Source organism: Leuresthes tenuis, unplaced genomic scaffold (genome assembly GCF_036924035.1).
Source record: "Leuresthes tenuis unplaced genomic scaffold, fLeuTen1.0.hap1 SCAF_12, whole genome shotgun sequence".
Taxonomy (NCBI): Eukaryota; Metazoa; Chordata; class Actinopteri; order Atheriniformes; family Atherinopsidae; genus Leuresthes; species Leuresthes tenuis.
Genome location: NW_027325366.1, coordinates 13969340 through 13988045, shown reverse-complemented (window position 1 = coordinate 13988045; position 18706 = coordinate 13969340). Strand labels below are relative to the sequence as shown.

Here is an 18706-nt window from a genome sequence, read left to right as displayed (position 1 = left end):
AGTTAACAAAACCAAAATCACTCCTATAAATGGAGGCACTATAAAACTTCAAAATGAAACTGCAAAATCAAAGTCACTCCTTACGGAGGAAACCAACAAGCTATAAACTTAGACAAAGCTAGACTAGATCTATGATGCAAAAAGGTTACAAATGAAAACCACTCTGATGGAAGGAAAAAGCTTACTCACTATGGTTTGGTTCAAGACTGAATTATATGCAGCGACACCAACAGATAGGCATGTAGAAATAGGTGTGGGCAATCTCGTGTTGTTTGGCATATGATCTGCTTTTCAATTCACTTTAATTCAGTTTTATTTGTATAGTGCCAAATCACAACAAATGTCATTTCATGGCACTTGAAATATGTAGTCCAATTTGAGCCAATTATGATCCAATGTAGTGAACTCAAGTGTGGATTTAATATGAAACTTAACCTTTGGGAGTGCCAGCAACATTCCTGTGTGGTAATGTTTGTGCAAAGACACAGATCGGGGGATTTCCACACCAAGGAAGAAACCTAGATCAATTTATCTCCTTTGGAGATGACTTAATAGTCTCTCTCCCACCAGACCTGCCCATAACGTATGTGTACAGCTTTAACACCTAAATGCTAACTAAGTTGACCAAACAAAGAATCCTTTTAGATGAAGATTGGAGAGCAACCAGAACAACTGTGCTTCCTTCTTATCTAGACAATGTAAATCAAAGGTGACACCTATCTGCTTTGATCCAACAAAGACAAGGACCAGACGTCTCACAGGAATGTGTTTTCTGTAACTGAGGGCTCAGTCAAAAGTAACTAACTCCCGTATAGATTGCGTGCTGATGGTTCTCAAGTTTTATTCTGTCCCATGTTATGTCAAGCTCCCATTTGGCCTCTCTGTTCTTAATATGGAAGCTGAAGATTTAGCTTTTCTCAGGGTTTGGACTCAGGTAGTAAGCTAACATATCTGCTAGGTCTCCTTCCAGGGTTGCCTCAGCTTCTAGGAAGATGCACTGCTGTGTTGCAATGGCTAGGTCGTTTGCATAAATCAAGCTGCTACATCCTTCCAGTAGGGGTTGGTCATTGCTGTACACATTGAAGTGGCAGCCCATTGGTCTGATGGAAACATGTACTTTTCTTGTTGTTGACTGTGACATGGAACATCCTGTTGCTCAGCATATTTTCATTGACATTGAATAGTTTGGCATCTCCTGTCATGTCAAAGAGTTTTTTCATCAGTGTTCTATGTTGGATGGTGTCATAAGCTGCTTACAAATCAACAAAGGTAACGCCTGTTATTAGTTTCTTCCGATACCCATCTTCGATGTACTCCTGAGGTTTAGCAGTTGACATGTGCATGATTTCCCAGCTCAGAATCCAGCTTGATCCTTGATCAGCTCAGCGTCTATCTGAGGTGACATTCAGCTGAGGAGAAGTCTCTCGAATCGCTTGTAGGTGGTGCATATTAGGGAGATGGGATAGAAGTTTTTGGGGAGGTTGGGATCTTTCCCAGGTTTTAGCAGTATGATGGTGATGGCTTTCCTCCAGATGGTTTTTCTCCAACCCTGCAGTTTTTCCCAGCTTCATGATGTTAAGTCCTGAGCTCCTCTATAGTGACGGGCTTGGTTAGGATGGACATCTTCTGCTGATTCGCTAGGATGGTTGTGTCATGATGCTCTCCTTTGGCCCTGCGCCTCTCTACTCATCTTTCATTGGCTACCAGCTTGCTGCCCATGTGGTTTGATGTTATATCAGATATAGTAGGTGGTGTGGCCTTGTCAGTACTGAGTTTCCAAATGGTAGTCCAGGCTTTCTTACTGGTCTAGAACGTTTTTTTCTATTAGCTCTTGTCAGACTCTCCACCTCTCCTTTCCCAGGGATTCCAGGAGGGTATCTCCAAGCTCACTGATGGTGTCCAAAAATGGGTCGTGTCCAAACTCTGATGTGCTCTTTCCGACGCCCATGAGAGATGCAGCTGCGCGTGATCTTCTTAACAGCCTGAACAAACATGTTATAGTTGTCAGCGGTGGGTCCTACATCCAAGAGAGCTCTGTCCATCCCTTCAGTCATTCCATTTTCCAAATGGAAATCTCAGAGTTTTTATCCCAGTTAGTGCTGAGTACAGATAAAGTCATTGTAGTGGGTGACTTTAATATTCATTTAGATGTTGAAAATGTCAGCCAAAATATTAACTTTAATTCTATATTAGACTCTATTGGATTTTCTCAAAGTGTTCACAGACCTACTCACTGCCTTAATCATACCCTTGACCTTGTGCTGACTTATGGCATTGAAAGTGAACAGTTAACAGTGTTCCCTCATAACCCTGGTCAGACCCTTGTCTGACCATTTTTAAATAACTTTTGAATCTACATGTCACAGTTTATGTTTTAATAGTCTTGTTTTCAGTTTCTTATGTTTTCTTTCTCGTGTTTTCAGGTTCTTGTCATGTTTCTCACCTGTCACATTAGTCTCACTTATGTCACCTGTTTCATTGTCATCAGCCGCACGTCATCACTAATCACTCCCTCCACAGCATTTAGTCTCCTGGTTTCCTTTCATTCATGGCAGAATCCTCACTACCTTTCATGCCACAACCACTGAAAGATAAGTCTGGTTTCCTGCCTCACTGTCATAGTCTTTGTCAAGTTATTTATTCCACAGTCTTGTTTTTTATTAATTCACAGTTTAGGCATTTTTGAATCCGGCTCTGCCGCGCCCTCTGTTTTGCCTTGCTCCCTGTTTTTATGTTTTTGAAAATAAACCTTTTTGAATTGAAAGAGCTGCATCTGGGTCCTACCTCACCATCGATTCTTGACATAACATTACTTGACTGTACGGCTTCTGAGAAGAATTTTACACATAGAAGGTGTCTATCAGAAAATGCTGTAACCAGTTTTAAAGAGCTGATTTCATCATCTATTTCTTCACTGCCATGTGCAGTGCAGATATGACAGAGGACGGCTACCTAGATTTTACAGTAGAACTTGACTCTCTTGTTGACAGCACTATAGTTTCAATGTGTACAACACTGGACAATGTTGCCCCTCTGAAAAGGAAGGTAATCAGTCAGAAGTGGTTGACTCCTTGGTATAATCCACAGCTGCGTGCCCTAAAACAGACTGCAAGAAAGCTGGAGAGACAGTGGCGTTCCTCTAATTTAGAAGAGTCTCAATTAGCCTGGAAAGATTTACGTTTAATAACGTTTAATACGTTTAATAACGTATAATAAAGCCCTTCGTGAAACTAGAACTGCTTATTATTCATCATTGATAGAAGAGAATAAGAACAATCCCAGGTTTCTTTTCATCACTGTTGCCAGGCTGATGCAGAATCTGAGCTCTGTTGAGCCATGTATTCCTTTAACTCTCAGCAGTGATGATTTCATGAGATTCTTTATCAATAAAATTGTTTCTATCAGAGAGAAGATTGATGGAATCCTTCCCACTATTATCACTGATGTATCATCAAGTACAGCAGCTATAGAAGAATCTTTCGAACCTGATTTGTATTTAGATGGCTTCTGCCCAGTTGATCTCTCTGAGCTAACAACAGCAATAGTCTCTTCTAAACCATCAACTTGCATGTTAGACCCAATCCCAATCAGACTGTTCAAGGAGGTTTTCCCCTTAATTGACACTTCCATGTTGGATTTGATCAATCTGTCTTTGTATACAGGATATGTACCTCAGACTTTTAAGGTTGCTGTTATTAAACCTTTACTTAAAAAACCTACTCTTGATTCAGAAGTGTTGGCTAATTATCGACCTATATCCAATCTCCCTTTGTTGTCTAAGGTTCTTGAAAAAATAGTTGCAGTTCAACTTTGTGATCATTTCCATAGAAATAATCTGTTTGAAGAGTTTCAGTCAGGATTCAGAGTGCATCATAGCACAGAAACAGCATTGGTGAAAGTTACCAATGATCTCCTCTTAGCCTCTGATAGCGGACTTGTGTGCTTGTCCTATTGGATCTCAGTGCTGCATTTGATACGATCAATCACAGCATTCTGTTACAGAGACCTGAACATGTTATTGGGATTAAAGGAACTGCATTAGGCTGGTTTAAGTCATATTTATCTGACAGATTCCAGTTTGTTCTTGTAAATGAAGAATCTTCCTCACACATCGGAGTAAGTCATGGAGTTCCTCAGGGTTCTGTGCTTGTACCAGACTACAAGCATGTCTTAAAGACATGAAGATTTGGATGACTCAGAACTGTCTGCTTCTAAATTCAGACAAAACTGAAGTTGTTCTCTTTGGACCTGAGCGCTTCAGGGAGAAATTGTCTAGTTATATACTTACTCTAGATGGTATTTCCTTGGCTTCTAGTTCTACAGTGAGGAACCTTGGAGTTATTTTTGACCAGAATTTATCATTTGACACACATATAAAACGGTTTTCTAGGACTGCTTTCTTTCACCTTCGTAATATTGCTAAAGTCAGGAACATCCTGTCTCAGGGTGATGCAGAGAAACTAGTCCATGTATTTGTTACTTCAAGACTGGACTACTGTAATTCTTTATTATTGGCCTGTCCCACATTTTCTCTGAAAAGTCGCCAGCTGATCCAAAATGCTGCAGCCAGAGTTCTGATGAGAACTAATAGGAGAGATCATGTTTCTCCAGTTTTAGCTTCTCTTCATTGGCTCCCTGTTAAATTCAGAATAGAAATAAAGATTTTTCTCCTCTCATATAAAGCTCTTATTGACCGAGCTCCATCGTATCTTAAAGATCTCATTGTAAGGTATTTTCCTAACAGAGCACTTCACTACCAAACTGCAGGTTTACTTGTTTTTCCCAGAGTTTCTAAAAGTAAAATGGGAGGCAGAGCCTTCAGTTATCAAGCCCCTCTCTTGTGGAATAAGCTGCAAGTAAATGTCTGGGAAGCAGATACCCTTTCCACTTTTAAGATTGATAAAGCTTATAGTTAGGGATGGCTCAGGTAATCCTGAAACATCCCATAGTTAAGCTTCTATAGGCTTATAGTGCTGGAGGACCTCATCTGTCACACTCTTCCCCACTTTGCTCTCTTTTTCCCCCTGTTTAATTTCTCAAATGATATTATGTACATATGACATTACTGAGGTTATTAACTTGTGTTTCCCTGTTCCAACAGGTATCCTTTGAATGGTGTTATGGTGTTTTTCCCCCCTCTGGTCTGTCTTCTCAAACCTCAGCTGGTCGAGGCGGATGGCCACTCTTCCTGAGTCTGGTTCTGCTAGAGGTTTCTTCCTGTTAAAAGGGAGTTGTTTCTTTCAACAGTCGCCACAAGCACGCTCAGGATGGGAGATTGGCCTGAAGACAAGTTTTGGTGCAATCTGTTGGTTTCCTTAGCTAGGATATTGTTTTTTGAATTGGCTTTATATGAACGAATTGGATTATTTTGAAATTAATTAATTGGATTTCATTGGATTTTGATTACAATGAATTGGACTATATTATTTAAGTGCCTTGAGATGTTGTAATTTGGCACAATATAAATAAAACTGAATGAAATTGAATATGAATTTCTGTTGGTGCAAAGATCTTTATGCTTGTTTTTGAGCAAAAAAAATAAAGTTTTACAGTATTTCTTAACTTGTGCAATAAGGATTTTTAAGTTGCACTCACATTCAAACATTAATTCTCGACATGAGGGGTTTTGAGATTTTTTTCCAGAGAAGACAGTTGCTCATTAATGTTCATCCGAGTCTCAGTGTCAAAGATTCTTGTGCCTATAAGCTTATGTTTTATAACATGACCTGGTAGAAATGATCAGATCTTTGTTGAACACATATTCAACATGTTTCCTGTAAAAACAGATATGGGGAGGCTAAACCCCTTCCAAAAAAACCCACTCTACTCTGATGGCTCAGCCACCATTCTGTATCAGCGTCTCTTAAATTAGAAAATCCGAAGCAGGCATTTAAGCGGATGCAAAATTATTATACACCTCTGATTAAATAATGAATCTATGTTGTGGGTTTTAAAATCGCTTCCTAGCAAATGACAAAAGGAGAAATTGATACCACCTAGAAAACTACTTTCTCTTTGTTGGGGTAGATGCTTGTGTAGTCGTGCCAAAATACAGACATTTTTTTTAATCTTGTAGTTTAGTTGTCTTAAAACACAGACTATTTGATTCACTCCTGGACATTTTCAAGAATTTTATTTAAAAAAAAATGATCAATTAAGCAGCATAAGTACTTCACATTCGAAAAGAGGAGGAACTCAATAGTTATAGCAGTAATCATGGATTTGGACAGTTACATGTTGGAACCTCGACAATTCAGTCAGGCTTCTAAAATTTGCTGAAAACAGAACTACAGGACAGTAAGTAAAGATTTCAAGGTGGTCTTTAAGTAACATGAAATTTTACAGTGGTCTTTTAGCAAGAATACAGTTCCAGTTAATTAAAACCCATTTTCCACCAGGCTATTAAATGATATATATAAAAAAAAAAAAAAAGTCCATGATAAAGAGATCACGTCAGTTCATTTAAAATTTCAATACTCTGAAAAAGCTATCAACAGAGCCAATCAGAAGTGTCCCGAATCTCATCGACAGCCACACTCGTCCACCACCATGTCCTGGTAATGTCGAAGCACCACATTGTCATTGTTGTCGTAGTAGAGCATGGAGATCGGGGAGAGGTGGATGGGGACGCAACTGGGCTGAGGTGTGCCCTGCGGGTCCAGAGAGTGCACCAGGGTCTGTAGGATGGCATGATTGGTGCCATTAAGACTCTCGCTGAGCGGGAACGGGCACTCACCGTGGCAGTAGTTGGCCATGTAGCCCTGCGGGGCAATGATCCAGTCCTGCCATCCCACATCTTTGAAGTCAATGTAGAGGCGGCGAGCTTTGCACACGTTGCTTGGTGTCACAGGGAGGTGGATGGCACTTCTCCTCTGTCTGGACCGACACTGGTGGGGGTTCAGGGACACCGCCACCAGTGAAGCCTGAATCATCAGAAGACTGAGGGTTGGTTCCAAAGGGAGGAGGTCACCAGGATAAAAAGGAACAAGCTCCTCTAGTTTTGCACCGAGAGGAAGAAGCTCCAAAACCAAACCATAGTTGTGTCCTGGTTTTCGCCAACTCTCTGCCAGAGACGTGAGATCCATGGTGATGGTGGAGGGCTCCAGCTGCAGCTGAACCGACTGCACCAGCAAGAGCCTACGATTGGCATGAGGGTTGGTTCCCTTCAGCGTGGCTCGGATCACTTTATACAGTGACACACTGATAGCTCGGTGGCCCTGCAGGAACTGCTTCCAGTGGAACTTGATTTCTAGCTGAGCCAGAGACAGCAGCTCCACAGGCTGCAGGACAGATATGTTGAAGAAAAGTTGCTTCTCCAGACAAAGCTGACAGCTGCTGCTCCAGCCAGACAGCAGCCTGCCTGCAAAACATCAGCAGAGGAGGACTTTAACAGGGACTCTGAAATCTTTATTCTTTTCTTGAGTTGAGACTAGGTGTATGATAACATTAATCATGAAGAAGACTGAATTCTCACAGTAGTTACTTATCCCTGAAGCACACACTGTGCTTGTACTCACTGCATTTTTAGCAGCACAGATAAAATTTGCTGAGGTACTTTTCCAATGGGATTTAGAGCGAATGCCTTCAACAGCAGCTTCTCTTAAATTAGGCAGACATATGTTTGGTTTGCTCTGCCTTGTTACTGAAGAACACTTTGATCAATAAATAATTGAGTATATTGTCTTTCGTTCAGTACTTGTGTGCAAATCATGGTAATTATTTTTCTTATTGTGGCTGAACTTGATCTTTTATGAACAAAGACACACAAAGCTTTACAGATATGTGGAACAGGCAATTTCTTTAGACCACTGGGTGAATAGTAGAGCTTTGTAAAATTATAATCATTATAACAAACATTATAAAATGTGCTATTAGTGCTGCCGACTTAAAGAACTTGAATGCTGGAAATTGTAAAAATGTCAATATTTCTGCAAATATTTCTGTGCATATTAGTGTAGTTTCACTATGAAACCTTACTCAAAGTTGAGTCCAAGGATTGATGCATTGCAGGTACTCATATTTAACCACAAGTTTAAGCTCTGCAGCAAACATATTTAGTTGTTCCATCAAAACTTTAAAGTCACACATTAAAGAAAATTACTATACTGTAAATAAAGTTGCGCACATTTTTTGAGAATCTTAAAAGCAGGTTAATATGCAACTACAAAAAAGTAATTTGTAGTGTTTATTTTTTTTTAGGATGAGAAACACCCATGGAATAATGTGCCTTTTCAGAATCTAAAATTAATTCACATATACACATCTCATTAGTTTCAGCTCCACAAGCTTTTGACACCCTAAGTCATGGCAGCTTGTCTGTCTACAGGGTTCTGAACATTTTGGATCTCTACTATTTATCTACCTTGATCTTGAACGTATCGGATGATGTTGCCGCGGACCCCATACTCGGACACCGTGCAGGGGTCGCTCTCTCGGGCCTGAAGGTTTTCTGACCTACGGAACATCCTCCAGAGCGCTGAGGGTACGGGACGCAGGGGCTGGCGGCTCCCCGGGGGCTGCGACCGCTCGGGGAGCCCCAGGGTGCTGAGGAAGAGCTCCTGAGTCTTTATTTCTTGCACGAGCGAGAGCGCACGTGCACCGAGAAAACACAATGCTAACAAGACTAAGGTAGTCATGTTTGGCCTTGGGACTATCCGTGGACTCTGTGGCTCTGCTCGTTCGTCACCTGTAACGTTTGTGTTAACCCGAAGATCCTCCCTGCGTGCAGCTGTGTGATCATGTTAATGAGAAGCGGACACGCGGGAAGAAGATAAGCCTTTAAGGATTGGGAGGGGGTTGGGACGTATTTAATAATCTCACATTAAGTAACGACAGCTCAACCGAGAAAGCTTTACTTATATCTTACTTTTCAGTTATAGGTACAACCCACAGTGTTTTACAGAGCTAAAAGAACTTTAAGAGACTCCAGTGTGGGAAATCCACAAGAATGTATTTGTAACACCTACAAGTAATATTCTAAGTGGTAATAATATAGATAATAGTACAGAAATATACAGATCATATTGAAACAGTTAAGACACTCTGTGAAATCAATTTAAAAATCTATCAAATAAATCATACCTCTTCCAGATTGTGTAGTTGTCTGCTTGTATGGGCCTCACACTCAGACTGAGATGGAGTATGAGAACTGAAAGCTCTGCCTCTCATTTCAACCCTGGAAAATCTGGGAACCGCAAGAGTTCTTGTGGGGTGATAGGAAACAATGACATCTCTAAGACAGGCACATCTTTGTATGTGATAAGGATTTTGCTAAATTTTTACAGGAAGCCATTGAAGTAGGGCTAAAACAGGATGTGTTATCTCAATTGTCAGTCAGTACTCTGCCTTGCTGCAGTGTTTTGGGTCAGTTGATGGATTTTCAGGAGGTAATATGGACACCCAATTAAAATGGCATTGTTGACATCTAGCTAAGATTGGGCACATGCCGGGGCAAGTTTTGTCCTGGGCAAGGGTGCTTCTGATTTTGTTACTGTTAACCAGATGAAGCCTACACTCCAGTTTAATGTGTGAATTAAAGGTATAAATTTTGGTTAAATATGATTCCACTGTTCCTCAAAGTTGCTCTGGAAGACAATGCATTGCCATCCAGAGAGGTTATATGGTTACTATAGACAGTGATTTCTGACATTTTTAGGGAAAAAACAATGCCCTCAGTTTTGCCTGAATTTTTGAATGTAGTAAACTACCAGTTATCCAGGTCTGAAGACATACCTATAACAGAAATCAGAAATCATTAGTTCCCTCAGGCTTCATTGATAAATAGTCTGGTGTCATCAGCATAACTTTGAACACAACATTGCTGTACAAGTGCAGTCACAATATTTGTAAAAAGAATAATGAAAATGTCTTGTTGTTCTTCCCGATTTTTTTGTTGTTGTTGTTGTTCACTAACTTGCACTGTTAAATTTAGGAACATGATACAAACAACTGTCTTGTTTGCATGAAGAGTGCTGAACCTTTTCTCAGATATTTATTGATTGTTTCTGAAATAATGAACAGTTGGTTGAAAAAAATCAACATAAAAACAAATGGATGGACTGTAGGAGTAGGCAGAGCTGAAAACTTCTTGTAGTACAGTTACTAGAGTTTCATTGTAATGAAGATTTTTTTTCTCACTTTGTAATCTCTAAACCAACAGAGTTGAAATTTCTGTATTGGAAGCCTGTTGAAATGACAGGAAACTGCTAAACTGTCCCATAGACTTTAATATGAAATCAGAGCACAAATCTCAGGGAAAACCAAAAGTTACTTTATTTTTAACACAAATGTCACTCCAATGTCTTAAAAAAAAAAAGATAGATCAACTGGTAATGTCAACCAGTTTTACAGAGCAGTGATACTGTCATGTAAAATGGAGGTTTCTCAGCATACAAAATACAATATGAACAATTTTTTGTGAAAATATGTACACATAACATGTCTCTCAGATTGGAACTTGACCTACACTCCATCATGCAGATTTAGTCAGTTGAAGCACTTTGGTCTGCAGTGTGTTGAGAAGTATCCACATGCACTTTGTTCTTCCAGCAGTGAGTTTATTACACCACCTAGTGCACAGAAGATATGTAGCAGTCCAGTTAGTTTGACATTCATTTTCTGTCACTTTTCCTAAAACATCGGTTCTCAACATCTTTAGCCTGTAACCCATTGACATTGAACAGACCGTCACAGAGATATGTACATTTCAGCATACACGGAAATTCCCAATGACCTCAGTTTTGTGACATGTCTTTATACCTTTCTATATCTTTCAGTTTGTACGTGGCCCAAACCCAATCTCTATTTGGCGCCTGATGTCTGAGGACGCAGCTGCTTCTTCGTCATTATCTAGACAGGGTTCATTCTAACCTCAACAACATGTTATTCGTGCAATCAGGGCCGTACGCAGGGCCCAAAAATGACTGAGGTCATGAGTCAGAACTTCTAGGCGGGTTCGGGGGCACGCATCCCTGGAAATTTTTTTATTTCCGTTATTTAAATCTGGCCATTTTCAGAGTTTTAAAGGAACAAAAACAACAACATAATGACTTTTAGGCTTATTTGTTTTGTTTGTTATCAGAGAACATCACCCTCATCCTAAATGATTTGCAAATGAGTTACATTGTAAAACTGGAGAATGAATTTCATCAAGTCATAGATTAGGAATAAAAAGGAATGAACTGTGCTGGGATAGAGGGATAATATATAAAAAAGCTTCATATTTCCTTCAGTATTTAGAATAGAGACCCAAGCCCTATTACACTATCATGTTGATAATAGTGCCTAATCTGTTCATTCTTGTTAAGGAAAACCAGAAAAATAGAACACATTTCTATTATAATCTTACACAATACTTCAATTATCATACATTATACATCTGACTTTTAAAACGTATACAGTTATAGAATAGTCTCTTCCTTTTATAGTACCTGCTCTCCCTCTATCACTGCTCCTCGTCTTGCTGCTTGGTCCAAAGATGAGCTTGGTTTGGCTCAGTCTTTTCCTCCCTATCCTGTTTTCCCTTTAGTGAATATAAAAAACTAGACTATCTCACTCACCTGCACCTTAATGCTAAGGTCAATAATATTGTTAATACTGTAACTTTTTACACTTATATTTTAATACCCTACACTCAACACTTTTTTACTGAAGCATTTTTCTTATTTTCTTATTTTGTGTGGAATTATTGTGCCAAGGTTTTTTTTTTATTCGAAATATTTATATTTAAATTCTTATCCTTAATTCTTGGTAGCAGGTAAAAAGAAAATTTCATTGCACATTGTACTATGTATGATTATATATGTGACAAATAAAATTCATGAATCTATAAACAGTCAAATACTAAACTGATAGAAATGAAAACAATACACTATTTCAACATCATGTTTTCAGATGTGTCAGAAATCTTAAAAAACCTTGAGGGCAGTGCAGAGCTTTTGAAATTTTGAGGTAAAAATGGGGCATTCTGAGGCTTTTTGAAGGACCATTGTGGTGACTCATGAAGTAAGGGCAAGTTACCATAGAAAATTATTTATTATTATTATTTTGAAAATTAACCGGATGTTTTATTTTGTTTCTGCGCACAACTTCCTGTCCCGCACGATCTGCTCTGTGCAGTGTTGCTAAATTGTGCTCCGGCATCCGGCAGAAATATATTACCGGTTCAGCATCCAACATTGAGAAATCAACACTGAATAAACGTTTAATTTTCAGTCGAAGACGTCACTGACATTTCAATCGCAAAATGAATGTTGATTCAACCGGTCGAAATTGATTGACGACCGGTATTGACGGAGTTAACCAAAATTAAACTTTGATTCGATGTGTCCTTGCTATCAGAGTAGTACGCTGGGCTGCAATAAAAATATCTCCACATGAAAATGCATTTTTTTCTCCCAGTCATCTACCACTTAAACTGCTGTCCACCGATATTTTTTGGTTAATGTGCTCCTCTTCCAGTGACTGGTGTGACTGACTGACTCATGTTGTTGTTGATGACGCGCAGCACGTATGCCCAAATTGAGCCACGGTTTTATTAAACAGTCGCACTACTCTTGGCTCTTCAAATATAAAATCACCCCAATTTAAGCAAAAAAGGAGGACACGATTTATGGTAGTTACGGCCTTGCGTACAACATGTGGATCGAGAGGCAAGGTATAGTATGTGGAGCAGAGTCAAGGCTTTGCTCTCCCACATAATTCCTCCTGAAATCACTGATTAGTGATTTTTTTTTAAAAAAAGAAAGAAATAACACAAAAATAAGTAAAATTAGCTCAACCTACTAAATCAGGAGAGTTCATCATGATGCTGGGAACAGAACCTCTTTCCCAGAATAGTTCAACCTTCATTACTCAACTGACTGTTAACTCTACAATGTGCAAATATCTAAAGAAAAAAACTATAAGTCTCACAAAATTTTAACAAATTTTTTCTAATAATCCAAAAAATTATCAATTGAAACATATCTACTGATATCTACCATACAGAATAAAATAGAATCTACCGACTAAATTAAAGTATTGCAAAAGGGAATATATGCGTGCAGTAAAGGCAATGCTAAAACAAGGAAATCACACTAATAACGAATGAATAATAAAATGAATGAATGATAAAATGAGTGAAAAACTATAAAGCGTGAGTTTTACACCTCGAACCAACAAATTAGACACTTTAAAAGCTCATAATTTCATACCAATAATAGTGAATGAACAATCATCATTTAAATCCTTAAACATTAACATTACATTTTTTCCACTGTTCGCAGTGCATAGGAGCGAAAAACCCATCGGCTGCTACTTTTGTAACTCATATTCTTATTTCCGGGAAAATTCTGGCCCCATCCCCACTTAGCGACCAACCACTTAATTACTCTCTTAGTACTAAAGGTCGCACTCCAAACAGTTGACTGACACAAATAGCAATGGACATATGTGTGATTAGTTATGACTGATGATGAACATAAAAATTATTACACAAATAATATCAAATGAATAACTCAATAAATCACAGTTTTGTACAATGTACCATACAGAAAATCAGAAATACTCAAACAATAATAAAAATAACAAACTGTAATGTAGCTCATCCAGTCCAGTCCTGTCACCAACTCTGGAGTCATCTGCTTCTGGCCGAACATCAGTCCGACTGGTTATGAAACTGCTAAGCTACCTTGGAAGGAGAGGTTACTAGCACTTCCATTAAAGAGGTATTTACCACCTCCTCTCCCTGTCAGGCAATATTCGGTTCTACACATAAGGAAAGAATTTTGTGAACAGTTGGACACCCGTTCGCTGACCAGTTCTTCCCTGCAGTGGTCCTCAAACCACGTCTCGCAAGGTCAGCTGTAGTCTGGCTGCTTCCCCTCTCTGACTGAACATCAATTGCAGCAACCACCTCCTCAAAATAGGTATAATTTAAACTTTTCAGATGCATGTTCACGTCTAATTCTAGTTCGTGTTGCTGGCACAGTTTCTGGTGTGTCATGGTCTGAGTGGGGGTATATTGTTGCATCGTACTCATCTGACCCAGTCTGGCTACTTCCCCTCCGGGGTGGCTTCATCATGGGACCCCTTCCAGACCCTCCTGTTTGTGGGATCCTGTTTGTGTTGTGGAGTTGCCAACACCCACACTTGGATACTCATTAGTGTCAGACATCTTAACACATTCATTTTGTTCATCCTTTCCCTCGGAATTAACCTTGTCTCTTTAGTCCGAACCTTAGTGCGGTGATTCAAGTGGTACCATGTGTTGCTACCTTCCACTTGAACTGCCGTTGGCTTTGCTCACACCACTGTGTACGGTCCATATCGTCTTTGCTCGTGCCACTTCCTCCAGAACACTTTCATGTACACCTGGTCGTCTGGTACCACTGGTTTCTCAATCAGCTGTTCGAGATCCAAGTCTCTGGCCTTCTCCTGTAGATAGATTGTTCTATGGATTGCAGTTAGTTGTTTCATATAAGCCTTCAACTCTGTTTGCAACTGCTCAAGTGGGGGCCCTTTAAAGGGACCCCTCAACTGAGTTGCTGGCATGGGTCGACCCGTTAGCATTTCATGCGGTGTTAGGTGCGTGACCCTATGGGTCTGCATACGATAGCTCATTAGTGCAAGCGGCAAAGTATCTACCCAGTTTAGTTCAGTTGAAGCACAGATTCAGTTTTACTTTCAAGGTTCCATTGATTCTCTCAACCATCCCCTGACTCTGTGGATGATACACGGCCCCACAGCGCTGCTTGATCCGCCGCTGCTGCAAAATGCCCTTTGCAACTTTCTGCACAAACGCTGAGCCATTATCAGAGCTAATCTCTGATGGAATGCCAAACCGAATCACTTCCCTTACCAAAAACTTTACCACTGTCTCAGCTCCCAAATCCTTGGATGGAGTTGCTTCGACCCATCGGCTGAAACGATCAATCACCACGAGCATGTAACTTTTACCCTGTACTGTTTTAATCATGTCTACATACATCTATGACCAATGATTTAAAGGGTCCTTCTGGCACTGGAATGTGTCCCACTGGTGTCTTCACACCCTTTCGCACATTGTTCTGTGCACAGATTTCACACTGACCCAACACTTCATCAACCATTGCATGCATGTTCGCTGACCAATATCCTTGTTGTTTTACCTTTTTCAGTACCTCTCCCCTTGCGCAGTGATGCACACTGTGAACATCAGAAATCAGCATTGTCAACAGAGCCAACGGTGCCACCAGGAAGGCATCATGTGATCTCCACAATCCATTTTCGTTCTTTGTGGCACCTCTGCACGTCCAGACATTGTGCTCTCTCACACTTGCTTCCTGTTGCTTTAAAATGATGTCTTCTGGAGTGACAGCTGACTCCAGTGACACCATTGGTGCCAGAACAGCCAGCTGGCATCTCGATGCTACTTTTGCTGCTTCATCAGCCGCGTTGTTACCTTGACTGACCATCTTGTTACCTTTATGATGAGCTTGACACTTTATCACTGCCAAACCCTCTCTGCTTCCAAACTGCTCCAAACAAATAGCAAATACCATGAGCATATGCAGAATCTGTGTACACATTTGCAACCTTACCTTTTGCCAATATACATGCTTCCGTTAATGCCTTCAGTTCAGCCAACTGTGCCGAACATGGCTGTTCACACTTCTCAGCTTTCACCGTCACAAAGTCTCCACCTTCACCTCCACCTGTATCACAACTGCATAACTTGCGTGATTACCCAAATGAAACATGATCCATCCACAAAATAGGTAACATCGGCCTGAACAAGTGGAGTTGCTTCTAAGTCAGGTCTTAGTTTAGTGTACCTCATGCTTTCTGCTACACACTCATGTGGTTCTCCTTCAAACTCAAATGGAATGACATCTGCGGGGTTTGATGTAGTACACTTCTGTATTCTCACAAATGGATACATCAAAAGATGTATAAACTGCAAACATCTTGCCTGAGTCATAACATACTTTCCCTGATTTATTAGTTCTGAGATCTTATGGTGAGTTAAGATGATGACTGGTGTAGCGTTCTAGATATGACATTGATTCTTAAGATCTTGTTTAGAAAATTGGGGCACCACCTACCATTTACGCTGGAAGGAACGTATGAAAATATATCATAAGAGTTGTTACTGAAGGATCGAATTCTCTCTGAATTGACCGGAATTACTTAAGAAACATGAAACACGGATCGATTATATATGTATATATGGTAATTTATTTAACATGGGGGTAAGACAGCACTCAGGACATATGGTAATGAGGATATAACACCAAAGATTTAGTTCAATAGCCCAGGGATAAGAGAGACATGGGACTTAATATTTCTATAGCGGTCTCTGGCTAAATATAGGGATAACTTACTTCGTGAATGAAAACCTGGTTATTTTAACTCGGCCCTATTTATTACCAAACCACAGTCGAGGTTCCTTGAGAGGTAGACAAGGGTGGACCTTACTTTGTGCAGAATCCAGAGAATTTGGCCACCGCCTTCCCAGGAGTTTCGATCATCGGATGAGCAAGTCGCCAAGCGTGCACTTGTGGATTCCCTTTCTCCGGTGGAATGGTTGCCAGTGGAGCAGCCCAGGATCCTTGGAGCGTGCGGTCCTGTCTCTGGTTCTGGTTCAGATTGAAGGCACCTGATGCGGTATCTCGTCTCCCCTTTTTGCAGAAGGATGCGGGCAGGTGGCTGAGTGGCTTTTGAGTGGGTTCGAGTCAAAATAACCCCCCAAAAAATTGGGCTTTCAAATAAACTTGGTCAAAAAGGGAATTATTGGTTAAGTCTGCCCCGTGGATTTTGCTTAGGGAAATGAGCGTCCCAAAAAGGTAACAAAAATGAGATAAGTGATATAGTCTAAGTAGAGGATAAATAAGTGACTAAAAGAGTAAAGGGAGTCTAGAGTCTGAAAGTGTAAAATAAACTCTAACTGAAACAGACAAAATAAAATAAAACTAAACTAAACTAAAACAAAAACTGAAAACTTAACTAAAGACTGGGAAGAAAAAGTCTCAAAACTAGACTGGTTGAATGGCAGCGCACTTCACTTTCACTGGCAATGGTGGAGTTTCGTCACTGGTTTACAACCAATGAGATGGTGGGTTTGCCTTTGGGCGTCACAGAGGGGCTTCATTCTTAAATTAACTTTTATAAAAGAAAAGTTAATCTCTCTTATCCCGGCATCCCAAAGCACATTCAAAGAATACATTAATACCAAACTTATCACACAGGCATTAAATATAAGCAATGTAAACATGAATCAGTTGACATGTTCATACAAGAGATGACGATGGATTATGGTGAGTGACCAATAAAAATTTAAAATGTATTATACACACGGTTCATTGACTGACTGTTATTCTGTCGTTTGGACCTCCGGTTCATTGTAACACACACACATTTAATTTGCACTAATGCTGCAGTCACATGAATATAAAATACAGAATGATTCTGATTCCTGTAATTCCTGTAATGCGCTGTCGTGATCTGTAGATGGCGCTGTGGTTCCACGGCACGACAGTCGGGTCCTTATGGCGGAATAATAACTTTCCTGGGGTTTTATGAACAGCGTCATGGAAAGTCTTAAAATTATGCTTGAGCTGTCCTTTTTCATATTTCACAGTCAGTAGGTAATTATGAGGCATATAGGTAACAGATTCATTAATCCATCTGAAACTGGCTCTGAAGCTTTTCTTTATTTCCAACACGGGTCTGTCTTTTGACTCTTTAGATAAGAATGGTAATGTTCCTCTTGGTACGCACCCCACTGACCTATCTGGTACCAAAAGGTGAGTCTGTGTTTATCCAACTCAGCTCTGGCCGGCCGAGCAGATGTTAATCTAACTCCAGAATCTTTCAAAGGTGGAAGGTCCTTGTTTAGAATGTTATTTTAACTCCGTTTCTCATGATTGTAAATTAGGGGGTTTGTTATTTTGAAACCACTCCTAACAGATCAAAGCAAAAGGGTTTCTTTGGGTCTCCCCCCTTTTACTGGTCATCACGAGTACGCTACACTAAGTATTCCTTTGTTATCGTTGATACTTTCTCATAAGCATACTGCACTGCTGCCAGCCCTTGATGACGTGGTGGCCAGCCTTGAACCACATTATCCAATTTTGTAGTAAGCAATAGCTTGATTTCTGAAACCACTACATGTTTCCTACATCAGCACTGCAGAAGCATACATGTTGTGTCTATTGAAGACGTACAAGAAAAATGGTTTCTCATAGCCTGGTGTTGCAAGTGTTGGTGCTTTCTGCAAATCTTGTTTCAAACTTTCAAAGGCTAACTTAGCCTCGTGTAGCCAAATTATATATCACCGGCACACAAGGTACCAACAATATATATTTATAGCGGACACATGTAGCATGAGATATAAGGATAAGATATAAGGATTTATCTGAAAGTTCTCACTATCTGAATAAGCCTTATTTAACCTCGTTTTAGGGCACCACCTTCAATCGAAGGAAAAAGATTGTGAAAAAGATGTTAAATTAATAATCAATTCTTAATTAATAACTAATAAATTCTAGTCTCATATAGTCGCTACTCGTGAATTCTCGTTTTGTTGGACTCACACGTACGTAAAGAACACATACACAAAAGACGGTTGATTTTATATATGTATATATATATGAACCATTTATTAAAATTACATGACCAAAGACATGAACCTTAAGACAACAGGAGAAATGCTTTGAATATGGATGATTATATAAGAAACACTTAG

General features: G+C 39.9%; 1 protein-coding gene across 1 annotated transcript; it reads right to left on the bottom strand.

Moving 5' to 3' along the window:
* Positions 1 to 6521: 6521 nt before the first annotated feature.
* On the bottom strand, positions 6522 to 15434 carry gdf3 (growth differentiation factor 3). Its single transcript, XM_072397685.1, has 6 exons — positions 15141 to 15434; positions 14663 to 14770; positions 14300 to 14415; positions 13670 to 13746; positions 8363 to 8686; positions 6522 to 7360 (listed from the first exon to the last, which is right to left on the bottom strand). The coding sequence occupies exons 1-6, from the start codon at positions 15432 to 15434 to the stop codon at positions 6522 to 6524; spliced, it is 1758 nt and encodes a 585-aa protein (XP_072253786.1).
* Positions 15435 to 18706: the final 3272 nt, after the last annotated feature.

What these genes read in the sequence shown, in the direction of transcription:
- gdf3 (XM_072397685.1), bottom strand. Translation starts at nt 15,434, where the DNA reads ATGGTCAGTCAAGGTAACAACGCGGCTGATGAAGCAGCAAAAGTAGCA. An exon ending in TAGTAACCTCTCCTTCCAAG is followed by an intron (nt 8,687 to 13,669) that starts GTAGCTTAGCAG and finishes CAAACGTTACAG; the next exon opens with GTGACGAACGAGCAGAGCCA. An exon ending in CCGATACGTTCAAGATCAAG is followed by an intron (nt 7,361 to 8,362) that starts GTAGATAAATAG and finishes GATGTTTTGCAG; the next exon opens with GCAGGCTGCTGTCTGGCTGG.